Consider the following 17,113-nt stretch of genomic DNA (forward strand, 5'->3'; position numbering starts at 1 on the left):
TTAGTGGGTGTCAAGTCAAAAGACACAACCAAGACAAAGATCAGGAGAAGGAAGTATTTATTACTTGCATCAAGTAAGAGAACACTGGGGATCTTTCCCAAAGCCGTGTCTCCTCAAAATTTAAGATAGTGGGGTCCATGAAGTATTGTGCAGCTGTGTGGCATGTCTGTAAGCATCAGTCATAATGTTTATGAAGACAATGACTAACATCTACAGAAGCGTCTGGAATGCAATGTCACGTATGGGGGCCACTGGCAACATGTGACTCGAGCAGTTGAAGTGTAGCTAGTTTGACTGAGGAAATGAATTTTAAATTTCATTTAAATATTAATGTGTAGTTTGCATTATATTTCTGTTAGACAGTGCTGAACTTGTCCAGAAGGCTAAGGGGCGGGGCTATTCACTTGCTTTTCCAGATGTATAGCCTGCATGCAAGGATATGAGTTGCTCCTCAGCCCAGTGCTGAGGCTTCTGCCATACGCATATGGGCACTGCTGAGATTTTGCCCCTCTTTGAAAATTTGAGAGAAGGGGGCATCCCTTTTCTTTATTTAAACATGCCACCTTATTCCAGGGGTTGGGAGAATGTATTACCTATGCAAAGCTGGTGAGTTTCATTTAATTTTCAAGGCTCTGGAAATATGGGCTGGGAATGAGAAACAAAAAGTAAATAGGATCAAGAGAGGGCTGGTTTGGTAGGGGATTAGAACGATGGGAATGGATAGGGAAGGAACTCACAGTTGGGTGCACAGATTTTGGTATTATTATAGTAATCGTGTGGTGGGTAGATGAGTGCCAAATTTGTTATTCTTCATAACTTAGGTATGTGTTGCTTATATGTATCAAAACTTCTGTGATTAAAATGAAAGGTTTGGTGTAAGAAAATTATCAATCATGTTTATTTGTATTTGAGTCCCTATGTTCATTCCAACTCAATATACACACATGTGCCATATACACAGAACATGTTTGATGTACTTTTGTTGCATTGCATTAAATTTAAGTATGGTTCTTATCATTTGTCAGGGCATAGATGTTTCTTATTTCATTTAAAAAACTATTAAGAAATTGACTTTAGATTACACTAGAAAAACAAGGTTGAAGGTTATTTATGGCTGTCCTTAGTAGGGTCTAATGACCCTTCCACTAGGTGGAAGCCATGGAGACCAACTTGCAAAATGTTCAGGAAATCCAGAATTTTAGGGTAGGGCAAACAAGTAATGTTAATAATACTGAGAACTTAAGGAAAAATATAGTCCTCTTAATTGCAAAAATCATCTCACTTCATAGGAAGAGTTATAGTTTCTTCTTTAAGACAGAAGAAATAAAGCATGGAAAATACTACATATAAAATTTTAAATGGTTTTTCTTTTTAATACAAAATAAGTATTTTGATTTTAAAAGTAACAAAATCATTCAAGGTACTGTACTAAGATATACACTCGTAATTATTCTTAGAGCTTATAAACAACTGTGATAGGACAAGGTTCTTACATTGGTCATAGAATGTCAGTTCTGCTCTGGGTTCAAATATGGCTATTTTCTCTCTTTATTAAACTCTTGAGAGCATCTTGAGGAAAAATAAACCTATATTTTCCTATGTAAACCATAGCGGGGTGTAAGCTTTCAGTAAATGTTAGTCAAATCCAAGTTGAATAAATCCTTCTAATTCTGTTTTCAGAGACTTCACTGGTGGAATAGGATCAAGACCAAGGCCAGGTAATTTAGTGTTGGCAGCAATAACATCATACACCCCTCCCTGAAATTCAGTGCAATTCATATTACAGTTTCATATCTTTCCCCCTTTTATTTCTTCAACTTTGCTGCCTCTTGACCTGCTTCTGAAAGTGCCACCCCTCATGCTCAGGGCCCACGTTAAGGAGATAGAGGCCGAGTTAGTGATGGGGTGGCAGTCCCATAGCCTTCCCGCTGTGATACTTCACAATCTCAAAGACCATGGTAGTACTTATTAGATCAAGTTGATTTCAAGCACACAATGGGTGAACACAGAATTATGGTTGGGCCTGAATACCTGAATGATGCTTGGGAGGTAACTTTAGTACAGTCAGCCAGAGAATCTTGTTTTGTTTGTCCATCATTATTAACTTGGCATGTTAACAGTACCAAAATGCTTTCTGTGTTCACTTATTTGATGAAATATATAGGCTGTTTTACTAAAATTTGTATTTTTGCTTTGGTAGGAATGTTAGCCAGTTGAATTTTGATGCTTACGGTGCATACCTACTAACAAAAAATAGTAACCTTGTTTTACATACATATTTCTATAAGCTCTACACCTACATGATATGAGTAAGCATATCTTTTATTCTATCTCCTTTACTCTGACACAGATAATTTTAGTTATTTGTATTTGATTAAAGCAGTGTTATATCACATTGTTTCTCTAATAATGTAAAAATTATGGATTCTTAAAAGTTTATAGTAATTGTTTGAGAAAAAAAGTGTATTCATTAATATTTCTAATTTCTATTAAAGAGGACCAAAGTTCAACAGTAATAGTAAAGTTTTTAACTAAACCTGGACAATTCAGAAAAAAAACTTAGTGACTGTGCTTTTAACATATGTGTATGACTCGAGTATAAAGTTCTATTTTACTACTTTAGTTAATTTGGAAGTATTGCTTAATGTTATTTTTACTTTGGCTTTCTTAATTCACATTCTTTTGTAGAGTTAATACGTATAGTGAACAAAGGAGATGTGAATTGATTTACTGTAATATTAGTCCATGTCTCCACATTTATTAAATTTGCTTTGGAAGAGTTATTGATAGTTTGGGGCCAATCTGTCACGATCAGCATAGATGCAAAAAACAGATAGCTTTGTTATTAACATATCTAAAGCTGTCATGTTGACCATGCTCTACTCCTGCTATTTTGGCATAAGGTAAGTTCATAACATAATCATGAAGTAAAAATGATAGTCATTGATTGATTTTATAATAGTGTAGCAGAATACATACATATGTAAGCAATTTGCAGTTCAGTTGTGATCCATAATAAGAATTATTTTTTCTAAAGGGTATGTTGAGTTAGCTAGTTTAAGACTTGACTTTATGTCAGTAAAATTGATCAGATCTCTGGATATTTAAACAAACTATTTAGCACAGTTAACATGTAATATATTATATTTCTTAGACCTACAGTTTGTTATACCATCTACTTTTTAAAAAATTACTGATTCATATGTTTTAAATTTAAAACAGAATGTACTATAGCATTTTAAGTGTTGTCAGTGAATGCTAAAGTTTACCTATAAAGGAGTGATTAGTTTCAACTAATCTTGTAGAACACAGTAATGCATATGAGAAAATTTGGATTACTACTTACAAGTTATTCCACTTTCGTGTAAAAAAAAACCCAAATTTTTTCTTCATCTTAATGCAAAATTGTTTTTCGGCATATTATAAAAGTCATGCTTTTTTAAATGTTGAGGGTAAACTTGGGCTATTGGTTGCTTTATCAAATCACAAACAACTGGTACCAGCCCCGTCCACTTAGATCACCTTCTCTGCAAATCAGTATTCTTTCCATTATGTATAACCAATAGCTATAGTCCTGTATTGCCTAAGTGCTCTGAAAAAACATTGTCAGAGATGAGAGAATTTTGTCAAACCCTGGGTATGCTCCCAGGACTATGTCTAGTAATGTGAACATCATTTTCCATGTGCTATGGCAGAACAAAGGGTGAGAACTATTATTTTAGAGTGCTAAGTGGCTGTATTAGAATATGATCTTGTCTATATTGTACTCCTAAAATGTAAACTTCTAGGTTCATATTGTGGTCATACAGCAGTATTTAATGTACCTCCAAACTCCTGTAAAACAAATAACCATGAAGCTGTTTCAAGTTAACACTATTAAAAATCCTCTTGTTCTGTCTTTTAATACTAACTAGATTGTATAAATTATTTGATAAGATATTCTTTAGGTTAAATAACAGACTAGTTCTCTGACAACAGAATTGAAAATTTAGGAATTTCTATACTGAATGGATGAAAATATTAACAGTAATTAATATGGAATCAATGAATGAATAAACACTTTTTACACATATTAATTATTTTAGCTCTATTTCCCTAACCTTTGTCACTTATAGATTACCATGGCACAAATTTGGCTGTATCTGAGTACCATCTGTATTACTATTTTCCAAATATCGGTTTCTTTAATTTGACTTACTTTCTCAACTTAAAGTTATCTAAAGGGAAGTTTATGTTTTTGTTACAAATGGGAAACCAGAACAGCGTCACTTGCCATAATAGGTGACAATAATAAAAAATAAATGCAAATCTAAGCAAAAGAACATTATTAAATTCTAGTAGATACTGTTATCTGCTTATCCTGAGGTCTGTTTTCTTTGTTATGAAGGAACATTAGCTCATATCTCAAAGATGGTGATGACATACTTGTTCCATACTGAAACTTAACCCTTGATATAATCAGTAGAAAGAAAAGAAAACTGGAAAAGGAATACCTTTCATACCTGATCTACTTAATATGTAACATTATTCTGTTTAAGTGCCTCTGGCCACAGGAAACTCAGTTATGTCCAAAAGTTCTCTGGATGAATATTTTTTTTAATTGAAGTATAGTTGGTTTACAATATTATATTAGCTTCAGGTGTACAACATATTTATTCTCTATTTTCATAGATTATACTCCACTTAGAGTTATAAAATATTGGCTCTATTTCCTGAGCTGTACATTACATCCTTGTATCTTATTTATTTTATATGTAATAGTTTGTACCTCTTAATTTCCTTCCCCTAATTTGCACCTCCCCCTCTCCCCACTGGTAACCACTAGTTTATTCTCTGTATCTGTGAGTCTATTTCTGTTTTGTTCTATTCATTTGTATGCTTTATTTTTTAGATTCCACATATAAGTGAAAATACACAGTATTTGTCCTCTGTATGACTTATTTCACTAAGCATAATATTCTCTAGGTCCATCCACATTGCTGAAAATGGCAGAATTTCATTCATTTTTATGGCTGAGTAATATGCCATTGTATATATACACCACATCTTCTTTATCCATTCATCTGTTGGTGGGCAGTTGGGTTGCTTCCACATCTTGTAAATAATGCTATAATGAACATTGGGATGCATACATCTTTTTGAATCAATGTTTTTGTTTTCTTCAGATACATAATCAGAAGTGGGATGGCTGGATCATATGGTAGTTCTATTTTTAACTTTTTGTGGAAACTCCATGCTGCTTCCCATAGTGGCTGAACCAATTTACACTCCCACCACCAGTGTGCTAGGGTTCCCTTTATTCCACAACCTTGCCAACATTTATGTGTTGTCTTTTTGATGATAGCCATTCTGACAGTTGTGAGATGATCTTTCATGGTGGTTTTGATTTGCATTTCCCTGATCAGCAAGGTTGAGCATATTTTCATGTGCCTGTTGGCCAGCTGTGTGTCTTCCATGGAGAAATGTCTATTCAGGTGCTCTGTCCATTTTAAATTTTTTTATATTGAATTGTATGTGTTCTTTATTTATTTTGGATATTCACCCCTTACCAGACATATCATTTGCAAATATCTTCTCCCATTCAGTAGTTTGTCTTTTCCTTTTGTCTATAGTTTGATTCACTGTGCAAAAGCTTTTAACTTTCATTAGGTCCGATTTGTTTATTTTTGCATTTGTTTGCCTTGCCTGAGTAGTCTTTTTTTTAATTTTTTTGGCTGTGTTCGGTCTTCGTTTCTGTGCGAGGGCTTTCTCTAGTTGCGGCGAGCGGGGGCCACTCTTCATCATGGTGCACGGGCCTCTCACTGTCGTGGCCTCTCTCATTGCAGAGCACAGGCTCCAGATGCGCAGGCTCAGTAGTTGTGGCTCACGGGCCTAGTTGCTCCGTGGCATGTGGGATCTTCCCAGACCGGGGCATGAACCTGTGTCCCCTGCATCGGCAGGCGGACTCTCAACCACTGCGCCAGCAGGGAAGTCCATGAATAGACATTTAAAAAAAATATTGCTAAGACCTATGTCAAAGAGTGTACTGCCTATGTTTTCTTCTAGTTTTATGGTTTCTAGTCTTACATTTAAGTCTTTAATCTCCATTTTGAGTTTATTTTTGTATATGGTGTGAGGAAATGTTCTAATCTCATTGTTTTACATGTAGCTATCCAGTTTTCCCAGCATCACTTGTTGAAGAGATTGTCTTTTCCCCATTGTATGTTCTTGCCTCCTTTGTCATAGATTAGGTGACCACATGTGTGTGGGTTTATTTCTGGGCTCTCTACTCAGCTATGTGTCTGTTTTTGTGCCAGTACCATACTGTTTCTGACTACTGTAGCTTTGTAGTATAGTCTGAAGTCAGGGAGCATGATACCTTCAGTTTTGTTCTTTTTTCTCAATATTGTTTTGGCTCTTCAGGATCTTCTGTGGTTCCATATATTTTTAAATTATTTGTTCTAGTTCCATGAAAAATGTCATTGGTATTTGATAGGTATTGCATTAAATCTATACATTGCATTGGGTAGTATGGACATTTTAACAATATTATTTTTTCCAATCCATGAGTGCAGGATACTTTTCCATTTTTTTGTATCATCTTCAGTTTCTTTCATCAATGTCTTCTAGGTTTTTGATTATAGGTCTTTCAATTTCTTGGTTAAATTTATTCCAAGATATTTTATTCTTTTTGGTGTGATTATAAATGAGGTTGTTTTCTTAATTTCTCTTCATGATAGTTCATTGTTAGTGTACAGAAAGCAACAGATTTCTGTATATTAACTTTGTGTCAGTTCTTTAAAAATAATTTATTGGTTCTGTTGTCTATAGAGTCAAATTAATCAAACAATTGGATATTTTGAATTGGAAAAAATGTCTAGGGTCTTTTATATATAAAAAAGAAATAGTCCTTCCCTGTTGAGGTAGGGGAAATGATGTGGTATATTTGTGAAAATTAAATCATACCAAAACATATGATGAGAAACTTATTCTTTGTCAAATTAATAGGGTACATTTTAATGTTATGGATGCTATTTGTGTAGGTCAAATGTAAATTTTGGGGAGTGTCAGTCAAACCCAAATTTAAAATGCAAATGTAATGTCAACTAAGACTATGGCCAACTTTGACTGGATTAACACTGATGTTTTTCCCTCCTTTGCTGGGTTTTTCATTTTTCAGCAGCTAACACCCAGGCACTGAACTAATAGATAGGAATTATTATGCTCTGCATTTTGAATAGAAATTGTCTCTTCATGATTTCCAGGCTCTTAATTATTGTACTAGATGACTGAGAATCTATTTTTATACTTGTCTTTTGTTCATAAAGATTACATCTATGTAAAGTAGTCAATGTTTCATCCAAATATTCCAGAGAGCACAGCTATATTCTAGTTGTCCTTGTTATGAGCAACTTTCAGTAACTTGCTTTCAAGTTAGTTATTAACATAGAATACCTAATACTAGATTTCACAATTACCAAGGTGATTTTTGTAAATGCCTTCTCTAATTTTATTGCATAGCAATTCTTTTAGCATGTGAAATGTGCTTACCAGACTTTAATCAAAACTCTTATAATACTAGTCTACACTATGCAATTTGACATATAATTATATATTTTTCTATATTGTTTGTTGGGATTTGGGTATGTTAGTTATATTTTGCAACCATATTATAAGCATCTTTAGTAAAGTTTGCATATATCTTGAGTATTTCCTCTGAGATCAGGCCCCTGAAAACTATTTATTTTGTAACTGATGCAGACCTACCACTGTTTAAACCCTTATTTATTCTTCCTATTGAGAGCAACTGCATAAGTAATCTTGTGATTACTTAAAGACTAAGGAAAAAATGATATTTTAGTGTTAGACTTCAGATTGGGGAAGAGGTGGGAGATAACACATTTTCTTTATCAATGATGAATTGTGTCCTAGTTCTTCATGCCAGGCAGGCACTGGGGGAGTGTGGACCAGATGTAGATTTTTACATATTCTTTGGAGGACAATGTCTTTTCAAAAAGGTACTCAATCTCACAAAAGTTATTGATGGTCCCAATCCAAGCCCAAGTGCAGTCTGCAAATTAGCTGTTAACTCAGCCCACAACCCTGCTCCGGGGGTTTCTGCACTGGGAAAAAGCTAAGTGAAAGGAGGAGAAGAAAGCTACACCACCCTCTGGTAGGAGTAAAGGGAGGTCTATGTGGCTTGGGTGATGGTTATAGCTTAGTGTACAAATAATTGAGTCAATGTAGAAAAGCAGGGCTTTCAAATTCCAAATTGCCATTATTAATGATTAGTGAGATTCAAAAAGTGGTTTCAGGACTACCTTGGTACTGCAGTGGTTAAGAATCCACCTGCCAATGCAGGGGACATGGGTTCGAACCCTAGTCCGGGAAGATCCCACATGCTGCAGAGCAACTAAGCCCATGCACCACAACTACTGAGCCTTGCTCTGGACCCTGTGAGCCACAACTATTGAGCCTGTGCTCTAGAGCCCACGAGCAACAACTACTGAGCCTGCATGCTGCAACTACTGAAGCCCATGTGCCTAGAGCCCATGCTCTGCAACAAGAGAAGCCACTGCAGTGAGAAGCCCGCCCACTGCAATGAAGAGTAGCCCCCACTTACCACAACCAGAGAAAGCCCGTGTGCAGCAGCGAAGACCCAACACAACCAAAAATAATAATATTTATTTATTTATTTATTTATTTATTATTTTTAAAAAGTTGTTTCAGAGTGCTTACAACTACCCTTTGAATTGTTGTCATACAGTAATTTGAGTATTGCAGATGGTGACTGGTGACCTAATAGTAATGAGAAACAGGCAAGAGGCTTCTTCTGGCTGGGCCACCTTCCTGCCCTCCAATACAGCTGAGATCTCATTCATTGTTAATTGACATTCCTCACTGTAGATTCCATAGATTATTTGGGATGTTTTATATGACGTTAATTAAAATTTTAAAATTCATTTATTTATAACTATCTTATTTATTTATAAGAAACTACTTATTGTTTCTTACCATATTGGAGTCAAAAAGCACAATTCTGTTTTTTCTAATTAATTTATTTTTTATTTATTTTTGGCTGTGTTGGGTCTTTGTTGCTGTGCATGGACTTTCTCTAGTTGCGGCAAGTGGGAGCTACTCTTCATTGCTCTATGTGGGCTTCTCATTGTGGTGGCTTCTCTTGCTGTGGAGCACAGGCACTAGGCACGTGGGCTTCAGTAGTTGTGGCATGTGGGCTCAGTGGTTGTGGCTCACGGGCTCTAGAGCACAGGCTCAGTAGCTGTGGCACAAGGGCTGAGTTGCTCCGCGGCATGTGGGATCTTCCCAGACCAGGGCTTGAACCCGTGTCCCCTGCTTTGGCAGGCAGATTCTCAACCACCACGCCATGAGGGAAGCCAAAAAGCACAATTCTTAAAGTTATTTTTTAGCAATAATCCTAGTTTTATTTAAGTTCCCTTAATGGTGGAACCAGATGGAGGACAAAAGAGCCTGTTCAAGAGCATTTGGAGACAGGGATTTTTATAGTTGTATATTTTTATAGTAATAAAAGCATATATATATATATATATATTTAAAAAGTATATACATAGTAAAGAAAAGCTGAAGCAACATTGCTAAATTAAGCATAAGATTGGCAAATTTTCTGTGGGGCAGTAAAGTCATATCATTTTTATGATTAACGTCTTGATTGGCCTATAAAGTCATACCATCATGTCAATTTCTATAGATTAACCACTACGTCTACAGGACTGTAACTGCCTTCACCTTTATCGGTGTGGATTAAGAGTATTAGATTAGAATCAAGTAAAGATATTAGAAAATGTCATAGCATGATGTCAGATAATCAAGCAATGATCATTTTGTCTGTTTTCCATGACTGAGATAAATTTTTCTTGTCCAGGTAATTGAATGAGAGGAGGGTTCCTATCTTTTCTTTCTGTTCCTTTTAGTTTGATTGGTTAGCTTTTGCATCCATAGTGCTGAACACAGTGTATTTTCACAGCACAATATTTTCTTCTTGAGAATTCTGAGCTTCATCAATAGAGTTGACTTTCAGAGAAAAAAGGTTCCCTCTAGTAGGAATAAAGGGAGCCAGTATGACTTGGTTAGTGATTGTAGCATAGTATAAAAACAACTAAGTAAATGGATAAGGGCCAGGCTATATGGACTAGGCATGTTATTTTTAGGTCACAAATTCAGGGGGAAAAAATCTAACTTTCTATATTTTCCCAAAACTGAACTTAATTTTTATATTAAGCCCCTATTCCACATCTCAGAAAACATAATCAATTAGCCTAAAGGCAAATTTCAATGTGTTGGTGATTTCTTTATCATATCAGGCTTAAAGTCAGACAAACAGAATTGCACTTCTCTTTCTTCTTCTTCTTCCCTGAGTGGTATTTTTGTTCCAAGGATTCAGTTGGCATCATTGTACTGAGGCTTTGAGACTGCCTGTGCTGGTGTCTGCTCTGAGTACTGAGTGGGGGTCACCCTTCCACGTTGCTATCCTGAGAAGTGGGCACAGCCCTCCCTGACTTCCAGTTCCCAGTACACGTTCCCATTTCTGGCTGTGTTCCCTTGTCATGAAGGCAGGACTTCTGTGGGGCAAGCTCCTTGCTCTGTCAGCTCACCTTCTCAGGGGTCTGGGAAGGTTAGCCTACTCTTCCACACTCTCTGGGTTTGGAGACTTGGGGGCTGAGCCTCTGACACCCCAGAAAGCTGCCTCTCCTGCCCCATTCCATCCCAGGTCATATGGTTCAGGGAACATCTGCATGGCTAGGACCTCCCAGAGCTCGCTGTGGGAACTGCACCCCCAGCCTTTCCACTCTTGAATCCCCAAACGTAGAGACTTCTATGAAACATCTCTGCCCTCCTCACTGCCCCCACCGAAGACTTTGCCCAAGTGACCTGGAATTTGAATCTCTTCTGAGACCTTCTTTCCTTCTTGTGTGTCTTCGTCCTTCCTCCTCAAAGAAGCTTTACCTTATCCAGGAGGGGCAAGAAGAAGAGTTTGTTCAGCTACAGGTCCTGTGAATCTCTCTGCCTTCTGCTTAGACTAATGCTTTTAAAGTCCAGGAATGTATGCTCTCTGTTCCCTGGTTCCTCTCTGCCTCCCCATCTTGGGGCAGTGCTTGCCTCACTCTGCTTCTTGATAACAGGAAGTTCATGAGGCCAAAAGTAAGTGTGGGAAATAATACAACAGTGAATTCTTCACACAGCATCTTGCCATGTGTATTATGTAGTCCTTTTAAGGGGCTTAGCAACTTTAAATATCCTGAGATTATATATTTTGAAAAGAATAAAGACATAGAGAATTTGGAATAGGATGAAACCCTAATCCTCACACACACACAAATTAAGCCTGAACAAGATGTGAGATGATGCATTATGTAAAGGTGATTCAGCCAGCATTCAAGAGTGAAGGACCTCAAAGCAGCCTTGCTTCTTTGGCCTTTAAACAGCTTGTTTCTGAAGCTGGAATGAAAGGGAGTGGAAGGAACCTGATCACCCAGGGTGAAAGGTGCTGAGGCTTTATTGCAGCTTCCTGTCATCTTGTCAGAAGTTCTACCAGGGGCTGGACTGTGGGGGGACTAGGCCCAGACCCTTGAGTCTCTTCCTAATAATTTCTACCTGATTGTGGAACCATCTATTGGTCTGTGTTGGGAAAGATTCCATGCCCACACCTTCTGGTCATCATCTGCTCTCTCACTTCCCTCTCTCCCATGGAGGGAGTCATTTAACAACTCAGGTCCAAGCTTCGGCCCCTCCTCGGCTCCTGCTTCCCAAAGACAGTCACCATGTGCTGCTCCATGCTGGGCGTGACTTAGGCCCTAGGCCTCTTCTCATGAGATCACCTTTCCTGAAATCACCATCTGCTATGGTCCCTGGCTCCCTCTGCAGATGTACCCAGTACTATACCTTTTCATGGTACTGCACACAGGGAAAACTGAACACTTTGCTGTTCTCCAGATGTGGCACTCACTTAGCTGACTCCTGTCCTTTGCTGAAACTGTTTTTCTACTCAGAAGCTGCCACTCAAATATACCCTCCCTCATACCAAATCCATGTCCTGTGCCTACTGAAAGCCTATTCATTCTTCATGGTCTTCTCAGATGAAATGTTTGCATCAGTTCTCTGTCCTTCATCCGTGGTCCTCTAAATGGACCTCCCATGAACCCCTTGTGAATGCAATGTTCTTTGTCTAATTTTGCTGCCTTCTATGCTGCTGGGTACAGAGGTTCATTGCTGAGAATTTGCAGATTTAAGCTACAATTCAGTTACTTTATTTCCTTTTTACAAAAGTAGAGGAAAGAGACCCGAGCAAATCTGTTCACTGTACTTAAATTTAAAAGGTTGTGTTTCAACAGGGCAGTTGGTCCCATATGGAGAAGCCATGTATGTTTTAGCCCCCTTTATAAAGGGAAACTATTTTTTTACTTTTTCAGGGAGCTCCTGCTCAAAACTTTCTCTTCTCCAATTGTTCAAAAATTCCTGATTCTTAGCAGAAAGTATTCAGAAAAATAGTAGGTTGATACTATATCATGGTCAATTGGGGGAACATGTGTAATCCCTCTTTTGTTCAATTTGTAGTAATTAACAGTTTCAGAGTTTGTGTTGTGAATTGTGATTTCAATAGACTGGATATTTGATGTAAATCAAGTCTCAAAGAACCAGGAATGGGCAACTGACTTGGCTATTGTAATGTGCCATGAGATAATAAAGCAGATATAGTGCACTGCACAGGCTACAAAGACATAATGCTTCCAGCTTATTAGTTGTACAAGCTTTCCTAAAATATTTGATCCACTAAATGTTCAAAGGTATAGTCAAAACATGTTAAAAGTAGCAACTCCTTTTAAGTAAAAAGTAGTATTTCAGGTGTGGGAAGGAGCATATATATTATGTTACATTGTCCATAATTTTATGGTCTCCCAGTGACAAGTTAGGAGACTAAGTCAGTGTAGAGTTTAGGGCCCACCTTGTTGCATGTCCCAGTTCTTCAGTCTTGGCTGGACAATCTCCTTAATTTCAGTCATCTATAAAATGGGGATAGAAACAACTACCATTCAGAATAGTTGTGAGGATCACATGAGACTAAATGTGTAAAACCCTTGCCGACATCTCCTCCGGGTCCTCCTGCCCACCACCCCAGAGGGGAAAAGTAGCTGTTTAATGTCGTGCTAACCACACAGTAAGCTAGCAACTATATATTTTTTACACCCTAAGTAAATTGCCTCTTATAATGAATTTTGTAGTTTCCTTCTAAGTTTTAAAACACTAATTAAGTTCAATATTTTAATAAAAACCGTAAAATGAATATAAAGTATTCCAATGTAAACTTTGATTTTATTTATATTTTAATGAGACCAAATACTTTCTATCTTTCACAGTAGGAATCATATAGATATGAATCATGGGCATACTATATATGACTGACGTTGGAATATGATCAGCTTCTATGATGTCTTTTTTTTTTTGCCATGCTCCCCAATTTGCGGGATCTTAGTTCTCCAACCAAGGATTCAACCCAAGCCCTTGGCAGTGACAGCGTAGATTCCTAACCACTGGTCTGCCCTTTAAATTGAAAAGAAGTAACAGATTAGGTGAAGATACTTTTAATATGTAAAATACAATAAAAGTATTAGTAGTCAGACAATGTAAAGAGCACTTATAAATCAATAAGAAAAAAAAGCTTGGGACACAAACAGAAAATCACCAGAGAAGTACAATAACCTCATCAGCATTCAGATAAACAAAAAATAAAACAAAATCAGATTGGCAAAATTGAAAAGTTTGATTATAGTGTTGATCACGATATAGAAAAATGGATTCTCTTCTGATCAGAGTGCAACTTGCTTCAGCCACTTTAAAATGTATTTGTTAAAATAGGAAATATGTGTATCAAAGGGCCCAGCTGTTTAATTTCTCCTTATTTACCCTAAAGACCTCTTGTACTATGCACAGTGAGGCATGCACATATATACCCACTGCAGCATCATTTATAATCATGAGAAATTGAAAAAAAAACTAAGTTCCCATCAAGACAGAAGTGACTAAGAAACTATATTGCATGCAGGATATGTAGTACTGTTCAATAGTGGTCATAAAGAATAAGCTATAACAGGGTGTGTTGATAAAAAAGAATCTCCATGACAGACTGAGAATAAAAATTGTAAAACAGTCTTATAATGTGTCACCATTTATTTAAAAAGAGGGAAAGAAAGCATGAGATAATACTATAAATTTTCTACAATAGTAGCTTTCAAAGTCTTTTTGGAAATGACACTTAGAAAGACACACATTTTATATCTCGACCGGGTGGATCCTTACTACATGCAATGCACTTTGAAATTTTTATATCCTATTCTATTTCATTTCATGCCATTCCATTCCATTTTTCAAAATGCTGGTCGTGACTCATTAAACAGATTTAGGACTCAACCACAATTCGAAAAATATGTTCTGAAGATACACACTGAAGCACGTAAATAGAAAAGTAACTGGAAGGCAATGCACCAAGCTGATATCAGAGGTTTCTTCTGGGGAGGTGGCTGATGGGTGGTGGTTCCAGGGACCCTCGAAGTCTCTTCTGTGATACTTAGGTTGTTTTACATTTGTTTGCTTGTTTTACAATGGGCATGTGTAATTACACATTTTAGGATTTATTTTTTAGAGAGTAAGCAACCAAAACTATTTTCAAAACTCAAGGACTTACCTTATGGTCAAAGGTCTTAAGAAAAATAATTTTAAGTAATTTTGTATATTGAGTAGTTCAGAAGGCACACATTCTAGCTAACTATCTCTGTTTTTATATCTAGCCACAGATGAATACATTCTTGTGGCAAGGTAGACATCCCACTCAAAATGTCATCACAAATCTAAGAACTCTCTGCCATGCTGTGAGATTTTAACTCATTACCTATGAATGAAAGTCCATATACCAAAAACATAAAGTAATCAACATAAATGTGATCAAAAACCAAGCCGTCTAGTTTCAGAAAATGCAAAGTTAGTGTTCCTATAGCAACAGCAACTTGGCCACATTGGTTTTGGATATCAGTCTAGACAAACAAATAATTACATTTTAAGAATTATTTCTGCAAAGAAGCACCATTGTAGAAAATATGACATATGTACTCTTGGCCATCTCTGCAGGCTGGAGCAGATACTTCCAGCTCTCTGTTTTCTATTTCAGAGCTACCTTAATTCTTTCTGATTTACCTTCACATTTTTACCCTAAGGGTAATTTATTAAACCTCATCTTGATGGCAAGTAATTGTTGCATAAAAGGAGTTAGACACAGTTCCTAGAGGAGTTAGATCCTTTAAATTGCAAACATTTAAACAGGGTATTAAATGTAGATGAACTAGAGCTAGATGATTTCTTGTGTGAATTTCTCAACAAACTCAATAAAGATACCCATAAGGAAAATAATATTTCTTTCAATGTTATATTTATTTTCTTTTTTGTGGTTTGTGTCCTAAACATACATTTTGGTATGCTAATAATAAAACAAGTTGAATCTTTTAATGGCCACATTAAATTTTCTCTATAAATGTTTTGAAAACAAGTTTTTATGGTAAAATATGCAAACTTTCTCAGAAAGCATTTATATAAGAATCATTTTTCAAAATCTTAGCTGTTGCTAAAGCAATGATTGTATTCACATTTAATTTCTTGTGCTCAAAGTTGTATGGAGGTAAGAAAAGAAGGACTTTGGAAATTTTCTTTAAAAGGGAAATCGGCAAGAAAAGCATTATTTCAGAAAGCATGCTACATGTTATCGGGAGAAAGGGAAAGAGCAGGAATGTGGGAGAGAGGATAATATACATCCACATATCTGAAGTCTCTCTTCCATTTTCTCCAGTGTGGATCTGAGGGTGAGAGGAGGCAGAGGGGACCTTGTGGCTAATACAGGGGTCAAGGCCATTCCTTTAAATAGCTTTACATTCCTCAAAGTTCAGAATGGGCCACTTGTGGCTATGACATATGAATCTGGGAAAGCAGCTTATATGCAGTTTGATACCAAGCTAGCCTAGAACTGTGAAAGTGATGTGGCTCTGTGATGAGAATTCAGGATAAATTATAGATGTGTCTTATTTAGACCTGAAGAGAAATCTCGGTGAAAATTATAATTTGTAATAATCAAGGGTTGGAAAGTAACATAATTTTCAAACCCTTGATTATTACAAATTATAATTTATTTTCTTTGCTCTGTAAGATTGCCTATCCACTATTTGCATTTTAGTAGTTTTAATAAAATTAGTTTTGTTTGCTACTGAGGGCAAATGAAATTAAAATTTTTAAGTGTGATAATCTCTTAACTGCACATATCTGAAGCCCAGCTTTTCAATGGCCACAGTATCCAAGACACCACTGACTCCTTGTGGCAGCCTGGTGTAATTGCAGGCAAAATTTCCAAGTGATAAACAATCTTTAAGATGTTACAAATAACATTATTATGTTACTTAGAGGTCTAAGATGTAGAAGGAAAGAATTGTGCATCCCATATCATAAAATATTGAAGTGTAACAAGATCTCTACATATTTTCTCATTGGTAGGATGAGAGTATTTTTTTTCAGAATTTTACCCCATTTTCCACTTAATACCAATTTTGAAGGGGAAAAGTGTCTTGATTAACTGCAGAATTTGTCATCCACAGCATCTGCAGGAATTACTGTGTCCCAGAGGAAAGTACGTCAGATCAGTGATCCTATTCAGCAGATCTTAATCCAGCTGCACAAAATCATCTACATCACTCAGGTCAGTGTGCTAGCTTTTTATTTCCTTTTTATCTTAAGTACAAGTTTGGTGCTAATATTGTTAAGGAACTACTTTGAGAAACTTTCAGTTCGAGTGATGCTTGTTCTTATTCTCTCCAACTACATATATTTGGGAACACTTTAGCTTAGCAGCAGAGCTGGGAAGGTCATAGGTTAAAAGAAGCAGATATGTCAGGTTATCCCTGTGACTCCTAACCTGCTCTTCTACTTTTAGTGCCCAACCAAAAACAAACTTCAACACTAATGGCCCTTTAATGTGGGGGTGAAAGTGGGGACAGAGCTGGGCTACAGGAAAGAAAGGAAAGTAGTTCCCTAATCCTGACGAGGCTGGGATAAAACCAAGACCTCT

General features: G+C 36.6%; 1 protein-coding gene across 1 annotated transcript in view; it reads left to right on the forward strand.

Annotated features, from left to right (window-relative positions):
* The window catches only part of NEK10 (NIMA related kinase 10), a 319,052-nt gene that overhangs the window by 255,667 nt on the left and 46,272 nt on the right, over positions 1-17,113 (forward strand). The window contains 4 exon segments of the mRNA XM_082637719.1: positions 1,681-1,718; positions 1,848-1,960; positions 14,799-14,826; positions 16,644-16,744. Coding sequence (XP_082493845.1) covers positions 1,681-1,718; positions 1,848-1,960; positions 14,799-14,826; positions 16,644-16,744 — 280 coding nt within the window.

The sequence above is a fragment of the Mesoplodon mirus genome (genome assembly GCF_964341445.2).
Source record: "Mesoplodon mirus genome assembly, chromosome: 12".
NCBI classification, from domain to species: domain Eukaryota; kingdom Metazoa; phylum Chordata; class Mammalia; order Artiodactyla; family Ziphiidae; genus Mesoplodon; species Mesoplodon mirus.